General features: G+C 37.8%; 1 protein-coding gene and 1 long non-coding RNA gene across 2 annotated transcripts; one reads left to right on the plus strand and one right to left on the minus strand.

Moving 5' to 3' along the window:
- Nucleotides 1-3,827: 3,827 nt before the first annotated feature.
- On the plus strand, nucleotides 3,828-14,835 carry rhbg (Rh family B glycoprotein). Its single transcript, XM_007574682.2, has 10 exons — nucleotides 3,828-4,231; nucleotides 8,496-8,685; nucleotides 9,119-9,269; nucleotides 9,384-9,531; nucleotides 10,281-10,447; nucleotides 11,342-11,479; nucleotides 11,644-11,777; nucleotides 11,936-12,057; nucleotides 12,488-12,561; nucleotides 14,087-14,835. The coding sequence occupies exons 1-10, from the start codon at nucleotides 3,997-3,999 to the stop codon at nucleotides 14,159-14,161; spliced, it is 1,434 nt and encodes a 477-aa protein (XP_007574744.1). The 5' UTR covers nucleotides 3,828-3,996; the 3' UTR covers nucleotides 14,162-14,835.
- A 1,162-nt stretch (nucleotides 14,836-15,997) lies between these two features.
- On the minus strand, nucleotides 15,998-19,992 carry LOC107833301 (uncharacterized). Its single transcript, XR_001659019.1, has 2 exons — nucleotides 19,308-19,992; nucleotides 15,998-19,016 (listed from the first exon to the last, which is right to left on the minus strand). It is a non-coding gene; the product is annotated as an uncharacterized LOC107833301 (long non-coding RNA).
- Between the last annotated feature and the right edge of the window lie 3,192 nt (nucleotides 19,993-23,184).

Raw genomic sequence — 23,184 nt, forward strand, 5'->3', positions numbered from 1 at the left:
TTTTATTTCTTTCTTGCTAGATGCCCTGCCTTTGCCATGTCGCATCTGTCCTGCCTGGTAAAATAAAGGGAGAAAAATATAAAGCTAAAATAAAATCCATAATAAAGAGTACAGAGTAAAGATCCGATTTTGATGTGTTTGGGACATTATTCCCATTTCCATAGAATGTTTTTTCTGCTTAACTTTTAGAAAGATGTTGTCAGGAAATGCATTAGGACAGCAAGCTAAATGTTTCCTCCTTGCCTGTGTTGGTGTCATTTTTGGCTCCCTGTTTAAGAAACTTAAGGGTGTAGTACTCGTACAGCCTCCAGTTTTTCTATTAAACTGTTGCATAACATGCAGGTTTAGTCTCGCCTATGTATCTTCTTATCTGGTGCCACTTTTCTTGTGGTCTCCGTGTTGTTACTATAGAAGTCGTCCTGCCTCTGATCGGTAGATTGTGATTGTGTTATCACAGGGGCCCTGGAGCCAGCCAGCTGCACTGATGGAGTGACAAGAATCACCAACTACTGTTAAACTATCCGTGGAATCCACACTTGGAGCTTTGTGAAATGTGTGGGTCACAGCCAACATGTCTTCATGCTCCAAAGACAAACTGGTTTCTTGTCTTTCATGCCCTTTTTATGCAACAGTGATTTATAGTAACAGCTTCTTTTGATTTAAATTAAATTGTCAGCTGCCATGTTGTCTGTCAGAAGTGACAGTGGAAATATGTAAAATTGTTCCTATACAAGAAAGATGACAGATGAACTGATTCTTTTCTTTTCTTATCACTTACATTTTTATTGTTAATACATTATTTGATGACTAGTAACAGACAACATATCAGACACAAAACATCTATACATTAAGTTCTAAACATGTTAGATGTGTGTTATAACAATGTTTACTTAAAAAAAAAATATTCCCTCATAATAGGATTCCACTTTTGCAAAGTTCAGAGATCTTGAGTAACAGAAATGAGACTAAAGACAATTTATTGGAGAAAACTGAAATACAGTTATATAAACTGTACCTTCAGGAGCTGGTGGAAAAGAGAAGCAGCATGCCTGTAATTCTTTAGGTATTTTAGATTTTATATAAATAAAATCCTGACCCGACCCCGGATAAGCGGAAGAAAATGAATGGATGGATGGATGGATGGATGGATGGATGGATGGATGGATGGATGGATGGATGGATGGATGGATGGATGGATGGATGGAAAATCCATCTATCATGATATTTTAAGTTACTTTACTAACTCTAACTCCTTCCTCCCGTAATCATGTTTCCAATCAGACATTGTTCCAGTCTGGTGTCCATTTGAATCCGATTGTGAGTTAATCCAGTGAAAAGTAAACTGTGAAGGTGGTTAAACTGTGGATTATCCTCTTGTTTTGAGTTAAGGACGAGATATGAGGGTTTATATCTGCTTTGGTTGAGTTCAAAGTGTTTTAAACATTAGAGGTAATACATGATTAATGCATTGCTTATCTGGCTGAATTTATAGAAAAATCAAAAACATTTAATGATTGTCAGAGACTTTATAAGAGAACACAAACCTTTAAACTATTTTCTGATGACGGTAATTTTACCTGAATCGTTCCCATAGTCTGAAAGACGTGAGCATTAACTTATCATTCAAAGACCAGGGTATTAAGACATTATCAGGGAATCCAAAGCATTACAGGAATTAGCATCTATCATCTATCTTGAATGCAACAATGAAAGGACATACTGCATTTCTATGAGCACGAGGCATCAGGTGTCGACCACAAGTTCTGTCATGTGAGTCTGGAATGACAGGAACTTTTGGCATCTGTTTGGCTTTTGAAAGAAAAAAACTTCAACACCTGTGATCATAGCCGTCTTTTCTTTGGTAGAAAAACATTTCATAAACTGACTTTAAATCAATAATAAAACATGAGTTTGGGTTGTTTTGTCTAAATTAAATGGTGTGCTGATTTGATGTAATTGAAGGAATATCACCATATTTAATCACCATATTTAATTTGCAGAATTTGCAGAATTACAATAGATTGTAACAGATCACTGGTAGATTTTATGCATATCTGTTCAATATTCACAGGTTTCATTATGAGCCACTAATGCAGGGGAAGGGTGATTTCATGTAATGTCAAATGGCTTGAACATTGTTGATGCAGGTATAAACTTTTACAATAACTGCCATTGAGGAAAAAGTCAAGATGAGGCATGTTAAGGTTTCTTCTGCATTATTATTCAAAACAGTTGAACAGGTAGGTAGTTTCATGTAGCGGCATGATCACTCCTGAATGGACTAGATTTTAGTGAATAAATGCCGAATTCACTGTGCCCTTCCCTTCCATACATAGACTGAGGCAAGTGGAAACCAAATTGACTCTCCCCATTAAAAGGGAGCTTTAGTGTTAAACTAAAAGGATTTACATGTACAGGTTAGGATATCAATGTTGGTTTAATACATTGATATTAAACCAATATCTCAGCTGACTTCAATGAAGAAGTCAGCTGAGAAACTGACTTCTTGACAGAAAGTCAAGCAAACAGGAGGCCTGAAAAAGGGGCTCTTTGTTCCACTTAAATTCATCACATTTCTTTAAATCGTGAAATCTCCATGGAGTGATCATTTAAATTCCTCAAAATCATAACAAAAGTCTGTCTCATTCTCTGTCATTTCAGATAGAGGTGTGAGTGACATATCTTATGTTACTTCAGACAGGAGGAGGAGGAGGAAGAGAAGGAGGAGACATAATAAAGCATATTTCAGACCAACCCAACCAACGACTTTACCAGTAGATGCTGAGCTGCCAGTGTTTGTCACTGGTTTGTCTTTGCTGATCAAAGTTTCCGCCCACACTGTGCTACAAAGTGACCTGTACGGTAAATGGTCTGTGCTGTTGTGACTTCAATCTGATTCTGCCAGTAAAGTGACTAAATTACGGAGAACACAACATTAGGATGATGATTTTCCAAAGCACACAGTGATACTCACTGAAGAGTAAAGAGCAGTTTTAATGTTTATGAGAATATTTTCTTCAGGGGGATAAAGGACTTGGGTACTATTTTCTTAAGACTTCATATTCTAACCTGTTCCTCTTGTCTGTGGTTCTTTTTACCTCATGATGTAGTCAAATTTGATTAAATATGAGATATTACGACTTCTGATTAGACTAAAATAAGTCTGATAACTTCCTGCTTATAAAATATTTAAGTAAGATTCAATTAACTCACTTAATCACATCTCCGTAAAGGAAGTAACAGAAACAGATGTAAATTCAAAGTAGTGTTTCACTTACAAAGCAACATACCTGTCAGTCTGTAAATGAAGCCGCCTCTATTATTGTAGTCAGCTGTTAGTCGCCATGTGTCTCAGTGTTGCTACAATCACAGAAAATGACTTAGCACCCATTGCCAGTCTTGACATTCATCAATGGTTTCTGATAATAATCATGTAAAATGCACATTTTGGATTAGGAATCCTGAGTTTGAGCCATAAAATTTGTTGCATTTTACTTGGATTTTTATGGAAAAACACAAAGCAGTAAAGTCAAAGGATCATTATTCATGGTTTTCTTTCTTTCTTTTTTTTTTAAAATAAAACTTGAAATTTACAAAGTTATCTGCAATCTCTAACTAGATTTTTTTCCCCAATCAGCCCCATCTATTTTTTGTGTTTTTGTGAGCTACTAGATGAAATGTGGTCACCACTCCTAAACCTGTCCCATCAAAAGTATAATTGACAAACTGAAGGTGAGTTTAGACACCTTGTCACAGGGGGCGGGACTAACTTTGTCTCCACCTAACTTGGCCTGGTAGGTGTGACCCAGCTTAACAAAATCACATGTGAAGCTCTTGTGTCTGTCTGTGAGCTTCTTCTTCCATCCTCTCACACACAAACTCCCCAAGCTTTTGGTGTCTCCACCGTGGACGCCTCAGCCCAACTTTCTGCCCTGGATCTTTGGAATTGAACAAGCCTCTCCAAGCCTCTGCTCCGCATCTGACTTGCAAGGAAACATGACAGACTCATCTACCAACATGCGGCTGAAGCTGCCAATTACCTGCTTCATCCTGGAAATCATTCTCATCATCCTCTTTGGTGTTCTGGTGGTGTATGACGATGACACAGACGCAAAGGCGTTTAATAAGAATATGAAAATGAATAACTCCACAGCTGGTGGACACAACGGACATGGTTCTGGAACATCTGATGATACTGACTATAACAATGACTTCTACTACCGTTATCCAAGTAAGTTTTCTGTAGATCAGGTGTCAAAAGGTGTGTCAGTGCACTTTCCAGCAATCCAGTATCAGAATTAGTAGGGAAAAAAATTCAAGCACATTTTGAAAAAAAATGCTTGAATATTTCAACCTTCTCAAGGTTGTCATTTTTTGTTTGTTTTAATGGTGGGGTTGTTTACTTTTTCCAACAAGCCTAAAATACAAAATAGCGTTGTTGTTTTTTTAGATGAGACTAAAAGCAAAATCTAAAAATCCATTAAATGAAAGGGGGAAATCCCTGAAAGACCTACACATAGAAAAGCATTCAGATGCTTTTGCTGGAATATTTTGGATATAAAAATATGATATTTTATTATTATTTTGTTTGTTTTTGTCAGGTTTTATGGAAACAACATTGTGTAAATTGGATGGCAGAATTCCCCATATGCTATTGACAGTAATTACTGGAATAACATGGAAACAATATTTGCATCTCAATGAAAACTACTGAATGTTTCATTGATTGCCTCTGATCTGCACAAATTCATCCCATCAGCCAGATATGCCAGTTCTCACACATACTTTGAAGCCCTGTGGATTTAGTTTTCCTCTCATACATTGTTTGAAATTCCCAAAACAAATTTAGGACACTGGGTGTGGGGCAAAGTGTTACATTTCACTGCTGGCACCACTTTATGCTGCCTAGCCAACATGTTGTGCTCTGATTATCATTCTAAAAGGAATGCTGAGGGTCTCAGAGGGGCTGTCTGGTCTTAGGTCATAAATGATCAGACATTTCATCTATTCCACAAAATGCTAATATTATCCTTCAAAAGTCCAACCTTATACAAAGAGCGGGGGTAAACAATAGAATATAACAACTTATATGTAAAAATTCTTACAAATCATTAAAAGCAATAATATTTGATACACCAGTCCACTACTTTTTGTTACTTTTTAATTTGTGGTAAAAGTATCAAAAATGAAAAGTAAATATAAACATATGGGATGTAAAAGTGGGGAGTATGAGGGTACTCTTTTGTGACAGCTGTAGTAACTCGTGTCTGTTTACATTATACTTAGCCAGGTGTGTGACTTTCAGCCAATAATGGAAATATCAACCAAAACATTTTGTAAGACATTTTCAGTCTATCTTTCTTGGACTGGAACAGTGAATCTCAGGTGTTCTTCCTCAGCTAACATTTTTCAAGTTGTCATAGTTCTTGACCCTGTGGGAGGAATTTTTATGCAAATTTCCTTTCTAATAGCATTCCAAGACTGAACAATAGGGATCAAGCTCTATGTTTGGGTAAAATGTTATTTTCCAGTTTTTGAAATATGTAGCAAGACAGTCTAAAGAAGGAGTGTTTTTATTCTGTAAATTCATCCATGATTAATATAATCTACTTACACAGCAAACAGAAAATAGTAAAACAGACAATAATCCATTGTGATAATTTTGTTTGACTTTATAATTTATCTATTCAATCATATTTTTCAGCTCTTTGCTTTGTTTTTTTGGTAGGAAATATCATCAGAACATCACGTAAAAGTTTTTTTTTTTTTCACTTAAAGAAATATTCCTATTTCCAATCATGCTGTTATAGATTCTCCACATGCAAAAGTTTGATTCTCTTTTTTATGTACTAATGCAAAAGAATATAACCAATATTTCATTCCCAAAGCTCGATTTTAAAATGCACCTTTACTGTTGAGCACACACTGACATGTCAGATTCTGGGAGGTATTTACCTTCAGGCATCTCTCTCATTTGTGAGGGCGGAGCTTCAACCTAGAGCAAAGAGTGATGGGAATTTTTAAAGACTAAACCCTCTTCTTACATAATAACCTTTAACATATTCTCCCAGAAGCAGGTTGCTGTAGAATCTCCTCTAACTTCTCCCTTTCAGTCACTGTAATGTAGACATTTGACGTCGTTATGAAGCAACATGTCAGTTGTGACTTTCTAGGAATGCCACACGTTTGTTTGATGAATCCAAACTTATCAGTAGGATGCACCTCTATTTTTGTTTCAAAAAGTTTGCTTTGCAGCAGTAGCATGAAATTTCCATTGCATTGTGTAGCACATAATGAAAGATGTATTGTATTTAAGGGCAAACATTGCTGTTTTGATAACCCCGTCTTAGCAATATCATTGTCTAAAGTTTATCTCTAAATAACAGAAGAAGGTCAGTCAGAGAGTTAAGCTCAAAACAAAGTGAATGAAAGGAAGTGAAAAAAGATTCTTACTCTCATTTTTGATTGTATTCAGGAGTGATTCTACCTTAAATCATCCAATCTGTTATCACATTAATGCACATTTTGTTTAAATTCCCTTTGTGCTAAAATTTAATTTGAGCAAGTCTGACAGAAAACACTTAGTTTTCTCTCACTGACTGACTTCTGCATAGACACGCATGACCTCATTTAACATAACTGACAAGTATTTCATCCTAAATAACAAAACAAAAAGGTGCTGTTAGCTTTACGCAACATGTGTCCATCAAACAAATTCTTATGAATTTCTCTTTACCTTTTGCAGCACTGACACAATATTAGGACACACACAACACAGTTCAAAGACTTAAAGGAACATGAACAGCTTTATGAATTGCTATGTCTCCACAGAAGGTTAAAAAATAAGGCGGACAGTCAGGTCCAACCCACTTTACGGTGTTTAACCTGACACCTTTGTGTCACAGAAGTTGGAAATGAAGATCACCGTCATGGCTCAGGGATATTTGTTTGTACAGAGGCTCCATCTGGTATCCGTATCATATCCTGGGAAAAAGGAAAAACGACGATGTATAGTAAACAGAAACAGGTTCAGACAGGTTTCATGCTCTGCAGTGTAGAACCCCTATACTGTCTGGAAAGTAAATATTTCATAAGAACCAGTTTAACGTCCAACTTACATCGACCAAAGCAAAAAAAAAAAAAAAAAAAGGACTTGCAACTAACACTAATAGTTTAATAGCATACAAAAAAAGTTGAATGTGGGGATATTAATTTATTTTAGCAGACATTATATCATGTGTTTGTACAATGTTGTCTGTATTGGTTAACACCACCCAAACATGCACACTGTGTGTGTTTTTGCATAAGGTGTGTATAACTATATGTTCTATAAGTTTCTTTTAGGATCGGAGGTTTGGAGTAGTGAAAAACATATCACACACTTTCTCTGGTGGAACAGTTCACCTGATAGCAGATGTACCGTTAGGAAAGATATTGTTGATTTTAGTAGTTTCACCCAAACAGGAAGACAAGCTGCTCACCACTTACAAATAGATACAACAGTTAGTCAAGAGTTGCTTTTTTATTTAATGCACATGGTTACTTGAAAACTTGCCAGCATTCAGCTACATAAGTACTTTTGATTCTTAATTTGTATTTTCTATGTCAGATATTTAAGTTGAGATTTCCTCGCATTTAACAGACATGATCAAAGCAAAACAGTGAGAAGGGAAGCAAATCTCAATGTTTAAAATTCATATCAGTTGGCAGCATGGAGCAGTTCTGTGTTCTGACCTTCATATCAACGCTCCTTATTGCGTTGATATGAAGGTTTCCATCTGGGCCACAGGGAACTGTGTTAATCTAGGCCAAAATACCAACAGGGATGCTGGAAAGAGCTCTATTTGGTCAAGCCAATTAACAGTTACCATAACGACAGCACTCACAGCACAGAGCAATGTTATGAATGGCAGTTAATGAGCGATGTTCACAAACTGTGTGAATCAGGACAGGAAACAATGTCACGTAACAAGTTGATAGGGTTCATTTTGAAAACGGGTCACCAACCATTTCTCAGACCTGTAAGTGCATTGATTTTCTTTGTGGTTTTGCATAATAAGTTATAAGATATCATATATAGGCATTATAAAGCACAAATGAATCACAACCTGCTGTGAGTCATGCTTGCAAGTTACAACTGAACCTGGTTTCATCTATGGTTCTGAAATTGTCCGTTCTGAGAACAACTGCTTTCATCAATATGGCTTGAAAGCTCCTGGAACAATCGGTTTGTTTGTGGAAACAGACAAACCGAATGGATTGAATTAATCCATTCAATAATCAAGTGATTATTGAATGGATTAATCTAGGAGACAACACATTGCTTAACAGCGTTGATAAATGAAGCCTGCATGGAGTCATAGTCACACCTTAAGCAGAGCATACAGGACCACATTTTCAAAAGAAACAAATTAACATCTATCATAACTTATATCTAACAAAGCAGCTGCGGCACACAACCTCCTTGACCATTCGCTGTTTTCTGTGTTCTGCAGGTTTTCAGGATGTGCATGTAATGATTTTCATCGGCTTTGGTTTCCTCATGACCTTCCTTCAGCGCTACGGCTTCAGCAGCGTGGGCTTCAACTTCCTCATCGCAGCCCTGTCCCTGCAGTGGGCCACTCTCATGCAAGGCTTCTTCCACGGATTGCATGAGGATGGGAAAATTCACATTGGAGTGGAAAGGTGCAAAATGAAATACAGTATGAATACCACCATTATTTAAAATTATTCCTCTGATGTCCTTTTTTACAATGTTCTTCCTTCATCCTTAAATTAGAAGAGAGCATCACCTTCTATCCAAGTGACACTAACTGTATTTGTTCCTCTAAAGTACACAATAATGAAAAATACATTTTCTTATCCCTAGCATTGTCTTATTGTGAGTAGTGACAACAGTGCTTTAACATTACATTTTTATTTTTTTAAGTACACCTCTTAATTACCAGAATCTGGACATTTTGAAAGTTTAGCACTTAACAGATAGTGTCACACCCCATAAAAGCTGCAGCATTTAAAAATGAGTTATTAGCTTTGAAGAAAAAAAAAATGAAGGCTGTACCTGACTTTATTCCTGTTTCCATACCAAACTGTTAACCTCTGTTTTTTCTGTTTGCAGTATGATCAATGCTGACTTCTGCACTGGCTCTGTGCTGATCTCGTTCGGAGCAGTTTTGGGAAAAACCAGCCCCCTCCAGCTGCTAATTATGGCTGTTTTTGAGGTCACACTGTTTGCCGTCAATGAGTTCATCTTGCTCAGCATGTTAGGAGTGAGTCACCATAAATCAAACTGCTGAAGACTTGTATTAATGACTTATAAACATCTTTTATTTTCTCTGCTGACACACTCAAAAATTTGAACTATCCTGTGAACCATGTTTCAGACTAGAGATGCTGGAGGCTCCATGACCATCCACACCTTTGGAGCGTACTTTGGCTTGATGGTGACGCGAATCTTGTACCGCCCCAAACTGGAGCAGAGCAAACACAAGAACTCGTCAGTCTACCACTCTGACTTGTTCGCAATGATAGGTAATTCCCATGCAAGAACAAACATCTACAGGAATTGTTTTCGTAGAAAATTACACCCAGACCCATAAGATTGCAACATGCTTTATGAATATAAGCTTTGTGAGACACAAATGACTTAATCAGAGTTTATACATCTTGTGGTTTCCCCATCTCTTTTTTTCACGAATTACAAAGAACAAGATGTTATTGAGTTGCATGCAGGGTAACTGTTCTGTGACTTTTAGCATCTATCCCTTGAATCCTCTGAAACACAAAGAAAATTAGGTGTTCATTTTTTTTTTTTTTTCAAAATAAAAATGTTTGGCAGGCATTTGTTTTCAACTCCCTTTACCTTCAAAACAAGAAATAAAATCCATCTTATTTATGGGTGGTAACTATAAACACCCAGAAGATATAATGGAATAGCTTACATCATGGCTTATTGATGTGCTTGGCTTGCCCAGAAGAAGCTAAGACCTTCATATTCAATGACCAATCTGCAGTATTATTTGAAATATTAATTTGACGATGCAAATATAAACAGGCAAGTCATGCACTAAGCTGTATCTGCAGTACCAGTGCTTATTTTCAGCTTGTTAAAAATGTTTAAAATCTTTCATTTTACAACAATGCACTGGCTGGAAAAATAATATAGAGAAGTTCAAGGGGTATACTTTGGCAAGCCACAGAGACATTTTAAACTCTAGTTTTCAATTTCCTTTCACTGCTGCTACATTTAAAGTCTATCTTTACCTTCAATGTAAATACAGGTACCATCTATCTGTGGATGTTCTGGCCCAGCTTCAACTCTGCCGTCACGGCACATGGAGACCCCCAGCACCGCACAGCCATGAACACTTACTACTCCCTGGCAGCCTGCACTCTGTCAACGTACGCCATGTCGGCCCTCACAGCTCACGATGGAAAGCTGGACATGGTAATAATGCATGATCACCATTTCTATTTTCAACTCTTTGTTAATTAAAAAAATCTGAAAATCAGATGAAAGCCTTGGTGAGAATGTTGTCTGTCATCCATCCATATTTGCAGAAGAGTTTTCTAACTAAAAAATAATGAAGCAAATAAAATAGTGCCAGAAAAATACTGAGCCAAAAGGAAACAAGGAAGATGTGATATCTTAACTTGTTCTTCTTATGCTTATCAGAGTTTAGAACTGTTACTCAATACCTGAGAGCCAATGAATGAATGGACTGACGGTGCACACCTCCTCAAAAAATGCTGATTGGGTCTCAGCCAGATGGCTGGCAGGCTGATCAGATCTCCAGCTGTCTTTCACATACTCCAAGATGAGGCTGTAAACCATCACAAGATCAGTCCTCTCCACTGATGGTTATCAAACATGAGAGGAAATTAATTAAATAAGCAGCTGGTTTCTAACATGTCTCAGTCACTTGGCTGTTGAAAACAGATCAAGTCAAGTTTATCTGTAAAGCACATTTCAGCAGCAAGGCAGTTCAAAGTGCTTTCAACCACAAAAACATAAGATGAGATAAAGACCATCATCAAGCAAATATACAACGCATCATCATAATCCATATCTGGTAGTTCATTTTGTGTTTTGGGAAACTTGTTTTGTGTCAAAAAGGTGAGTATTAAAATTACAAACCTACCTTGGAAAATAGAAAGATAAGTTTCTCAGTACTTCTAGATTTTCTGAATTGAAAATAAGATTCTTCATTAAAAATATGGAGACAATCAAAAAAAAATTATCTTTGCTGCTACCAACTCAGTATTGTGCTACTCAGCTCTGGTATATCTTTTTTTTTTTGTTTTTCTTTGACCTCAGCATGTGTTTTGTCTCCATGTTTAGGTGCACATTCAAAATGCCGCCCTGGCCGGAGGAGTCGCAGCAGGAACAGCTGGTGAAATGATGCTCACACCTTTTGGCTCCATGATCGTTGGGTTTTTGGCAGGAATCATCTCTGTCCTTGGCTATAAGTACCTCTCGGTAAGAATAAATTATGATGTTGTGTTTACAAACCAATTCTTATTTTCAAGACACATGTGAAGGACCTTCTATCAAAGTTTTGAGTTAACTTCATTTACATTTCGAGTTGTTTCAATTCTTCATTTCAAAGCTTCATTCTACAAATGTCATTTATTTCCCATCAGCCCATCCTGGAGGAGAAGCTAAAGATCCAGGACACATGTGGGGTTCACAATCTGCACGGCATGCCCGGCATCCTGGGGGCCATCGTTGGGGCTGTCACTACTGCCGTGGTCCCGAAGGAAGTATATGGAAATGGGTAAACAATTAATCTTTGCTTTCCGTGTTGCAACACTAAATCCAATATATATTTTTTATTCAATTATTGCTAGTTGATCTCTTTAGCTTGCATCATGATAGAAGAGATCTTTATTTGAACAATCAGCTAACATGTTTTTGTTTCTGTCTGGTTGTAAGTTTGATAAAGGTTTTTCCTGATGTGGCGAGTGGAGACAGAGAGACAACTTATCAGGCCGGCGTGCAAGCCATTTCTCTTGTAATCACTTTGGCTATTGCCATTTTTGGAGGACTCATTGTTGGTAAGTAGATGCAGAACTACTTAAACCAGCTCAAGGACATCCAATAATAATAATAATTTAAAAAAAAAACTTAAAAGAACATAGATTATGTGATAACTTTAACAAGAGAGGGGAACAAGCTCTTTCTGAATCTGATCATGTTGATTTTATTTTTTAAGTCTTAAGAAATGCGACATATTTAATGTGAAATTAATGTGAAGAAAGAAACTTGTCAACTAATATATGCTTTATGGGGAACAAATGAAAGTGCAAGTCTGCATATGTGATTTTTAAAAAGAAATCTCAGGATTTCATCAACTGGAATATATACTTTGTTTGGAACTTGATGGCTAACTTTAAAAAAATATATATTATCATACGTCAAAACATCTTCTGATGAATATTAACTCCTGCCCAGAACTGAAGTAACATCTCTTCCCCTTCCTCTCAGGTTTCATTTTGAAGCTGCAGGTGCTTGGAGCTCCTCGTGACAATGCCTGTTTTGAGGACAGTGTGTACTGGGAGGTCAGTTTGATTAAACAAGACAGTTAGAGTCTAACTGCGTGAAATGTACAATATGTAGAGGAATTTCCATTGGCAAACTTGTGAAGAAGTATTTACATGACTTTTGTTTATTTAGATAAACACCCTTTAATTTCTTGGCTGATTCTAAATTAAATGTTTATTCTCAGAAAAACTTAGGAATTCTTTAGTCCTGATGTTATGCAGTAGGAATTACTGCATAACATCATGCAGTAATTCCTACTGCATGATGATCCATATTAAATATTAATATGAATTAAGATTGTAACGTGAAATTGCTGGCATTCATTGCGATAATGATAAAATGGTGATAAAATATTTTTTTAAAATATATTTTATCTTTTGTAAATATATCTGTCGCTCCATATGGCCAGAGCCTAACAAACAAAAATATCCTTTAACACTAAAAATCAAATAGGCTGCTGGTCACCAGTTACATATAGTGATGCAATTGCAATGCTAACTGTAAAATTTAACTGCATTGTCATATTTTCAAATATATTGATTTGATTATTTTTGTAAAACCTGCACATGGAAGTAACAATCCTAACCATGGTTTCAGTTTTGGGGTTTTGAGAACATCATCAATAAAGTTAATCTTTGTCCTCATAAATGTGATTTTCTTTCAACACAGTAACGGTAAATGATACAATAACTGCCCATCCCTGGTATTCAGCAATTATTTCTCCAAGTATGGACAGATTCAGTCAGTTGCAGAAAAACATTTTCAATCACATTGCTGCTTATCAAGTTAAAATATCAAATAATTCAATGAAATCTAACACCGATTTATAAGATGAAGATATTTGATGTGAGAAAAATCTAAAAAAAAAAAAAAATCAGTTATTATTCTGTTCCATTGGAATTGCACAAAAAGTAATTTAATGGGTGATGACATTGAAGGCTGATTTTCAGTGCAATCATTACTTTTTGTAAAATTTTGTTTTTTTTATGTTACAAACTCTGAGGAACGTCTTTTAGATGTTTTGGGTCTGGTTATGTATGATATCTGGCCACCAGGGGGAGCAAATTCACCAATTCTTGCTGGAGATATTTGTTGTTATTGACCCACAAGTATATTGTGTGACATGTTAGTTTTACTATAATTTTATGCATTTTTTATTTCCTGTATGCAGATGTATAAATCAGTATTTCTAGAAGTAGCTACTTAAATCTGTTCTATGATTTTATTGACAAAAAGAGACAACATTGTTAGTTAACATTTTATTATTTGTTGTGTCCGTAGATTTAGTTTTATATGTGTCTATTCACATTGTGTAATAAGACATTGTCAATGTAAAATAAATAAATAAATAAATAAATAAATAAATAAATAAAATAATATCACAGTGCAACAAGATGAGAAAAATGTATTTTCAGCACTTAAGTGTGGAATACTTGCAAATATACATAAAACAGATGATGCACATTGTTATAAAGCAAGGTGAGAGAGCTCCTGATGCTCAATTTTCAGTAATTTTAAAGTTTTACTACTTTTTATTCTCAGGTACCAGGAGAAGAGCATTTTGAGGAAGAGCTAACTGCTGTGAGGACGGAAGAAACTGATAAGATGAACAGTTAGACACACAGAACCAATCTGAGGTTTTAACAGCACTTGAAAGCCTACAGGCTACAAAATACTCTTTATACTCATGCCAGCTGCCAAACAGTTTATACATTTGAAACTTTACCTGTTTTTTAAGTCAATAGAACAGAAATGAATGAGAAAACCACTAGAGGTCAATCTAGAGCTGCATCTGTGAACACGCTGCACTGATAAAGGATGTTTCATTTATTAAAAACTGCTTTGTTGTTGTCCATCAAACACAAATGTGAAATAATTACATATTTTTACAGTAAGATTAAACCAAAGAGACACTTGAAACCAGATCAATTAATTTAGCTAAATTCTTTTAGTCAAGATTAGATCATTTTAATAGGGTTTATTTTAAAGTAACTCTATATGTTCTTTGAATTACAGAAAAGATGTAATGCTGTGAGGTAGTGCTGTTTAACTGTACATTACATTTGATTACATTAACTTTAGAATTGTATACAGTTTTGCCTCATTAAACCACGTCAGTCTTATTGTTACTTATGTACACTTTCATATTTGCATGGTAATCTTCAAATTGATTTCCAAATTGACTTAAACCTACAGGAACATTGTTACATTGACTGTATTTATAAGAGCAGACAGACTTTTAAGTACAGTTTTGAATAGTTTTGGTCTAAAAATAAAGTTTTCAAAGAGTGTTTTGTGTCATGTGGCATTTAAAATCTAGCAGGAATATATCAGAAAACACTGGAAGCTCAGGAATTTTACCCATTAAAAATCATTGCTACTGTTGGCACTTAATAATATACCAACTTTAAGACTCACAGAAAGAACTTTGCTTTGTGTCCTTGTTTTGAATTGAAGATCAGCTTTCAGTGGACACCTGGTTTAAACCCATTAGTGATTTACAAACTACCATTTTTGGAAAACTAAAATAAAATCTGGACTGTTTCCACTGTTTACGTTCAGCCGTGTCACAAAAAAAATATTTTCCATTTGCAGATACTGAACTGTTACAAAAAAAAAAAATAAATCCCAGTAATTATAATGCAGCAACTCTCTGAGAAGTTGAACTTTTCCACTACAATCTGATTCCCTCAACACTGAGCTCAACTGGTTATACTTTTCTCTTTCAAGTGTGATGCTAATAATGTTGCTACAGGACACATCTTTTAGTGCAGATATACCAAAATAATAATTTCCATAACATTATTATTAATAAAACAAAAATAAAATACAAGCAAAATGTAAAATGTCCTGCCATACGTCTGTGGCCTTCAGCTGAAGCTCAGCTGTGCTATGGAGCAGAACAAAGATCCAATACAGTCATGGATGATAAGTAGAGGAAATCCTTTGCCATCCCCAGAGGAAAATAAAGAAAAGGCAGAAGTTTTAATTTATTGTTTTTTTTTATTTATAATGTCCTGTGCTATTTGTCACCAGGCGATTGACGAGTTTTTGCAATAAGAACTGAATTTTTGTGGAGAATATTCAGCTTCAAAAGGGTTCATTAAAAATATGGGGTTTTTTTTAAGTCCAGCTCTCAATCAGACCTCCTGCAGGACGACATGAAAAAGAAGCAAGCAGATGGGGGATTCAGTAAATCTTAAGGGAGAAGCCATGGCATGAATGGTGAGGCTTGATGCTTTGTTGCCCATATCCATCGATCCTGACGTACTGTAGGTCCACACAAAACGGACAGCTCACCTTCTGTTTGGCTGCTGGTGTAAATGTGTTCCAGAGACCACTAGGTGGTGCTGGTAGAAAAACTAAGAGCCAGGCCTCATTGTGAAGCTTTTTGAGAAGCAATTTACATGAACATTTAATGGCAATTAACACTGGGAATGAGATTACAGCAAATAGGGATCGACAGAGGGAATATTCTTCTCCTAAAAAAAAAGAAAAAAAAAGAAAAGTCTTGTTTAAAATGTTACATTCTGGTGACTTGGATGCATTTGCTGTTGTTTGTCATTAACAATTTATCTCCTTGTGGTTCTAGTCCTGTTAATCAAGCCATTTGCATATCCTGATTAGCTGCTTGTGCCCTGCAGAATTATTCCTCCCTTTTTAGTTTAATAGAGGGCCCCTTGCAGGCTGCAGCAGCCTCGCCTGACCCCCCACCCAGCGTGGTGATGGCGCCACGGCGTGAACAGGCACTGCAGCCTTTTCCCAGGAACTAAAAGACAGGTGGACAGCTGTTTACTGAATAGGCGCTCATACTGAAGAGCTTAATTGAGCTTCATAGGGCTAATTAAAATGCAAAGAAAAATAATCATGATTATGGTAAGTATTTCTAGTGTCCAATATGTCTTCAGGAGATGAGCTTGCTTGGCATCATACCTGCAGAAAAAAATAATTAATTTCTGTAGGAGAAAAGTATTAAATGCTGTTGTTTCCATAAGCTGAGACAATGCCATGGCATTAAATTAAAGGTTTTCTTCAAGTAAAAACTGCCCCAATATACTATGTTAAACAAAACAGAAAAAATATGAAAGGCTTGGAATATTTTATGAGCAGATTTTTACACAAAATCTCACCTCTTTTTTCAGAATGTGCCTCCAACCTAACCAACCATGCTGTCATAAGATCACTTTTCAGTTTTCCTCATTACGTTTAAATAAGACAGTATTAGCCTTGACCCCGTCACTGTATTTCTCTGTGTGTGAGCTGTGGGCTGTGAGCAGGGCACGTGGGAACGGTGCTGATCAGCCCCTGCAGCTACACAGGGTCCGTCCTAAGCAGCTGTAGCCTCCTGTGGCTCAGCCTCCGGCTTGTGTGTGATTGTTGTTCTTAACGCTGTTCTGGAGGTGAACATAATAGATTAATAGGCTCCCTCAGGACGACCGGGTCTCCTGTGGGAACCCCTCTGCTCGCTTGCAACCCTGCAGAAGCCATAATAGGCCAACACTAAAACACTGAAATCACTGAGATCTTGTTTCCAGAACATGCCAAACTGTTGTTAGATGTCTGTTGTCGTGTCTTTGCATTCAGACCTCATAGCATGGCTTTATGAAGGTACATGTAAATCTATCAGCTATTCTGTGATTGCATAATTACTCCTTTGCAGCAAGATTCTCACCATTAATTACACTCAAAGTAGAAACATCAGCACTTTGTGTGAGCATCTGGGAATTCACACTCAGAGTTAATTTAACTCTTGTTATTATTTTGAACAGCCCCATCAACTCTCCAATCAACGCTTGTGAGCTCTAAATATTAATCTCTGGAAAAAAAAAAAAACAACAAAAAAAACAACATCAAAACATCATGGTTGTTCCCATGTGCTGAGGGAAAAATAGAGGTAAAACAAAAAGTACATTTTGGTGTGTGGTTTTCATTTAGTTCCAGATTATATCCCCACACAAAGTTGTTGTTGTCACGTTTCTGAAGGGAGCAGAGACGTGCTGAGAGGTTGTGACTGATGCCAGCTAAGAAGGGGGGATGATGGAGCAGGGGTGTCAGTGGGAGAGCTCACTAAATGCAGGAAGTTGTTCAGCTGAAGAGGGTTTCTGCCACTTGACTGAGGGGAAATTGCCTCCAGTGCTGCAGGAGTACATGGGAGTGCTTCACTTGAATTTCCTCCCCCTCTAAAATGGCTAGCCCTGTGAATGCCAAATCAACAAAGGTGGAGGCTGTGTGCATTTCAGGCCCCACAACTCTTCAATTCTTTCACAGCTCACCTGTGGTCAACAAATCCTGCGTGTGAAAGCAGCGCTCGCCATGACCGGAATCCAACGTATTCACGAACAAATGTGGACACTCACTGGAAAGAAAATTTTCCATAAATTGCAATTTTCTGAAGCCACGGCGTCCTGAAGTCAAAGCAGGCTTGAGTTGGAAATTATAATTTTAGACATGGCAACATTTTGTTTTTCTCAGACAGCATTTTTCAGCGATGCTGTGCATTTTTACAAGTTATATTGCAAGTTTTATGGAGGTGTTCCTGCAGCCCACAGTAGAGAATCAGGGTCACTGAAAAAAAGAAATCTGACTTTTTCTCAGAATCAGAATTGTTTAAATTGTTTATGCACCACCAGAAAAATATGGTCTCAAAACTGAAATCTACCAAATAAATATGGGACAGGCTTTCAGTGTGGATAAAGTGCAGGTTCACATATCATATTAGGACAAAGCAGTTTGGTGATTTTTTTCATATACTAACAATATAATGGACAGAATGTTTGATTATTGGCTTTTGACATAGATTGACACAGAATTAGAATTCTGCTCTTAAAGTCAGAGTATTTTTTTTCTGGTGGCCCTAATCCTCCTTTTTTATTATGCATAAAATAAAAATGCTAACAAAAAAATCTTAAGAAAAGTTCCCAAACAAGACAGAAGTATCTAAATGTAACCTCAAAGATTCAAGATAAATTTCAGCTTTATCACAAAAAATCTTTTGCCACTTTCTTCCTTGAGGTCATTATATCACCGCTATAACACACTTTCCCTCATTCTGTCTGAAACAACAGAAACAACAGGCCTTTAATTTAACTTTGGATGACTAAGCAAGCCTAAATTTAACACCCTTAGATTGAACAAAGCAGCATTCACAATTCGGATGATCAAAAGCATAAAATTCATCCACTGGTTGAAGGACCATTGTGATATGGACAGTAAAAATGCCAGTGTTGAATTAACACCCAAAAGTGTCTCTATGTGTCCAAGTCAGCTGGTGTTAAATTCAACAATACAGAGTGACACATTAACATTACAATGGTGTTAGTGTTAAAATATATTAAAAGTAACACCAGTGTAGTGTTGATCACAAAACATAATGTGGTGTTAAAAAAGTAAATAATTGACCCCACAAGGTGCCAATATCAATCAAATCCAGTGGAAAATATTCAAAACAATACACAGAAATGGAAAGTTTAACCTGTCATTCACAGGTTGTCATTTTACAGGGGTGTCAAACTCCAGTCCTCAAGGGCCGCTGTCCTGCAGTGTTTAGATGTGCCACAGGTAAAAAACAGTGGAATGAAATGGCTTAATTACCTCCCCCCTGTGTAGATCTGTTCTCCTGAGCCTTGCTAATGACCTAATTATTCTTTTCAGGTGTGGTGCAGCAGAGGCACATCTAAAAGTTGCAGGACAGCGGCCCTTGAGGACTGGAGTTTGACACCCCTGTAAACCCAAATTTGGGTCCTCTCGTGAATGACAGGTTAACTTTTCTTAAACCCATTTCAGTATTATAGACCAATGTTAATTTAACAAAAAAAAATGGGTCTCAATCTTTAATTCTTTCAAAAGTGTTACTTTAACATCTGCTGACTTGGGCACAGACACTTTTAGGTGTTAATTCAACACTGGCATTTTTACTGTGAAGGATCACATTTAGGGCAGAATGGGGCGGCCTCTAATCCCAGAGTTCCTGCGAGGTCCCCTGGCGGAGCACCCCACACACTAACAAGGCCTCCCACTGGACTCATTACAAGAGGAAAAACCAACAAAGGCAGTTATTACACACTCCTTATGAAAGACATCAGGGGCAACGGGGCCAAGCTGGACACTGGGGGAACAAAGAGCGCTGAAGACCCTGCTGCCACCACCTTCATGCGTCCCCCGTCACCCCAACTGCCCCTGCTTCCAACACACGCATGTCTCCGAGCTGCAGGCCTTGCAGAGGGGGCTGCAGAGGTTGGGAGAGGTCTGGGGCTTTGTGCCCTGTTAATTGAGGCACCCGATTGAGGAAGCATGGAGCCTCACCAGGGGGGCCTTAGAGGGGATTGAGTCAATGCTGTGAAAGAAGGAGAGCAGTCATGAAGTCACACTATGTTCACCACAAATTCACCAAAAAACTCTGCATACATGTTCCTACTGAATCCATCAAGTCCAATCAAGTTTATTTGTACAGCACATTTCAGCAACAAGGCATTTCAAAGTGCTTTACATCATGACAAAAGAAAAACATCATATAGTGAACAACTATAACATAAACTATGTTGATCAGTGTTCCATTTATTATGGTTCAAAAACTATTCTAAACAGGTGACAGTTGGGAATCACAAGCTGAATTGAAGTGGACCGAATGATGAACTTGTTGACATTTCAAATAAAACCGTCTCAAGTCCAGAAATTATTGCTGAAACCCTCCTAACATTTCACAGTAACAAAACCATAAAAATGTTTAATCTTATGCTCTTTATTTGTGATAAATATGGTCATTTAAGTTCACTTAGCGGACTTAACATCACTTACTATCTGTAGTATCATATCCTGTTTGCGTCATACATCTTTGACTTTTAAAAGTGATACCTCGTCCTCTGAAGACAAGGCATCAGCTCAGGAGGTTGCAGCTCAGGAGCCTTAACATCCAGCAGTTCAGCAGTACTTGTTGTTACATAAGTGCAAAATCCATATCTCGACTTTGCACATGGCATATAATCACAATTTATTCTGTTAAGACCATTACATTTAAAGATAAGCCTACACTATTATTGGGCAACCCACCACTTCCTCTTATTTCACTCCATTGTTCTGCACATTATCTCATTCTCATCAGCAAAAATCCCAGAAGAAAAAATGCTACTGATAAAAGATGTAATTGGAGAAAACCTGGAATCTGATACAATCAAAAGAGAAAAAGAGTTTAAAAACAAAGAAAGGTGGGCATTTGTTAATTAATGAGCCACTGATCTCAACCACATTAATAACCGGGTCATGGATGTGAGGAAGAGAAGGATGGAAAAAGGGGAGAGGAAAAGGAACAAACAGAGAAAGGATGCAACATGATGGGTCCGGGTGTAGCGATGGGAATTTTGTCCCTGTCTTTTCCCCATAACCCCTCCTAACCTCTCCCATTCTCCTCAGCACTGTGACCACAAACCCTCTTTGTGGCTCCCCTAAAAAAACCTTCATCGGATGCCAATTTGCATAAAAGCAACAACTTTTTTTCCTCCTCCTGTGGGATAGGACAGCAACAGCAACTCCCCTGCCGATGGGATCTCGATCCTTCTTCATTCAGGACACACACACACACACACACGCACACACGCACACACACACGCACACACACACACACACCACACACACACAGGTGCATACGTGTAGGAGGACATGATGATGAAAATTTATGTTTTATGACTCCCCAGGTGCACATACTGTATGTCTTTTGAGCTTCCACATGCATTTATAAAGAGAAAGTAAACATAATCACACATACCTCACATGGCTCCTTTTTGAACGCAATTAAAACAGAAGCTGCTCGTACAATACACTTTTGTCTTAGGCATGGAGGAGGAGGCGGAGCGGTGGGGGTCGGGGGGCATCTGCATATTAATTAGGAGGTTACGGTGTGAAATCCTCTCAGGCGTGTTAAACAGATGACATAGTGGGACAAATATGGCACTATTTTCTCTCTGCTCTCCCACGGTGGCGCATTGATACAAGTGATGCATGCTGCCACTTCCGGCGGTGGCAAGCTGCCAGCGGATGGAAATTAGCAGCAGGAGCTATTGCGATGAATTAGAAGAGTGAACAATGCAGGAGGCTGTGTGCTGCACAGCAGGGAGACAAGAAGGTTGACATTGGGAATGCTACACCATTAGGTGGCGATCTTGAGTCAAACAATCAGAGTTGTATTAAACCATTTGTCTCGAAAGCGATAAAATGTCCATTTTAAAGGATGATATCAGAACAATTTCATTGTGATTTGTTGGTTACGATTTCTTTAAAGATAAAGAAGTAAAGACGTGACCTAATCTGGATGATGCAACACCACTGGATTGCATATCCAGCATTTATCTGCAATAAAAATCAGTTCAGCTGGACTTGGAATCAGATGTAATTTCTGAACTGGACACATCTGTTTGGGTATCAATAACCATGGTTTGACACTCTGGCAGCACCCCTCTTTTTCCTCAATTCACAATTCTGTTAGCGGAGAACAATTCAGGTGGCATAAATCACCAAAACAGGAGTGAGCCAATGAGAGGCTGACAGAAAGTACAGTGCCAGAAAAGGACCTCCAGAACCATGACATCGTTTTTTATCCCTGCTGGCCACCCAGCTTCATTGACAAGGCCAAACCCAACCTCCGGTTCTTTGTTTTTGCTGCTCAGTTTCCGTTTTCTCCAGGTTTCCTTTCTCTAGCCTTTTGAGTCCTGTTGCAAAGTTTTTACACCATTTCCGTCACGTTTTTTTCCTTTCATTTCTTCTTTGCACCAATTGAATTTGCCTTATTTGGTTAATCTCTAATGCTCTTTCTCAGCTTTTGTTTTTGCTGGGGCCTATCCCCACCTATCACTTCCTTTTTGCTTTCCGCTCCTTTGCCAACTCGTCACCGTCCCTTTCTCATTCTCACCAGCCCTCCTCTTCTCTCTCCTTCAGCTCTACCCATCCCTCTTTGCCATTTCCCCAGTAAGGGGGCACTTTGCTGCTCCTGTCTTTCGATCTCCGCTGTTGGCACTCAGTTCTGAACGCCCGACCCAGTGTGTGCGGAGGGGAAGCTGTGTTTGAGCAAACGGGTGCCCACGCCTGCCCCCAGCACCACAAAGGAGGCTTTCTTTGCCCATCAATGGCTTCCATTAACGCTGGGCCCTCTGCCTCTGGAGGGGATGTCAGGCTTCCCGAGATGGCACACAGAGACAGCCATTAGAGGCAGGAAGCCGGGGGTAGGGGCATCTTGTGAGAGCTGCCAGGGAAGAGGAGGAGGGGCACAGAGGGCATGAGGTGGCGTTTTGTGTTCTAAACTCAGAGCTGTGTATATATACAGACTCAAAGACACAAAGGGGACGCATGTATTCTCTTGCAGCAGCTGAAACATACAGTATGTGAATGCATGTCTGCAAACCTTTGAGGAACAGAACTAATATTACACAAATGTTTTATGTTTGTGCAACACAAAATCTCTGCAAGTATTTTTGTCTAATTTCTTGAGCAAGTGTCTTAGAACACTTAGAATAAAACAAAACTAACTTGTAAGTAGCATTTCAAGATAAAGGAGCTTGCTTTAAGTCAATAATTATTTAATATTGATAAAAGGAAAAGTACTTTTTCCACTGGCAGATGTCTCTATATGGGAAAATGTCTTGTAACAGGTGAAA

This window comes from Poecilia formosa, unplaced genomic scaffold (genome assembly GCF_000485575.1).
Source record: "Poecilia formosa unplaced genomic scaffold, Poecilia_formosa-5.1.2 Scaffold359, whole genome shotgun sequence".
Classification (NCBI taxonomy): domain Eukaryota; kingdom Metazoa; phylum Chordata; class Actinopteri; order Cyprinodontiformes; family Poeciliidae; genus Poecilia; species Poecilia formosa.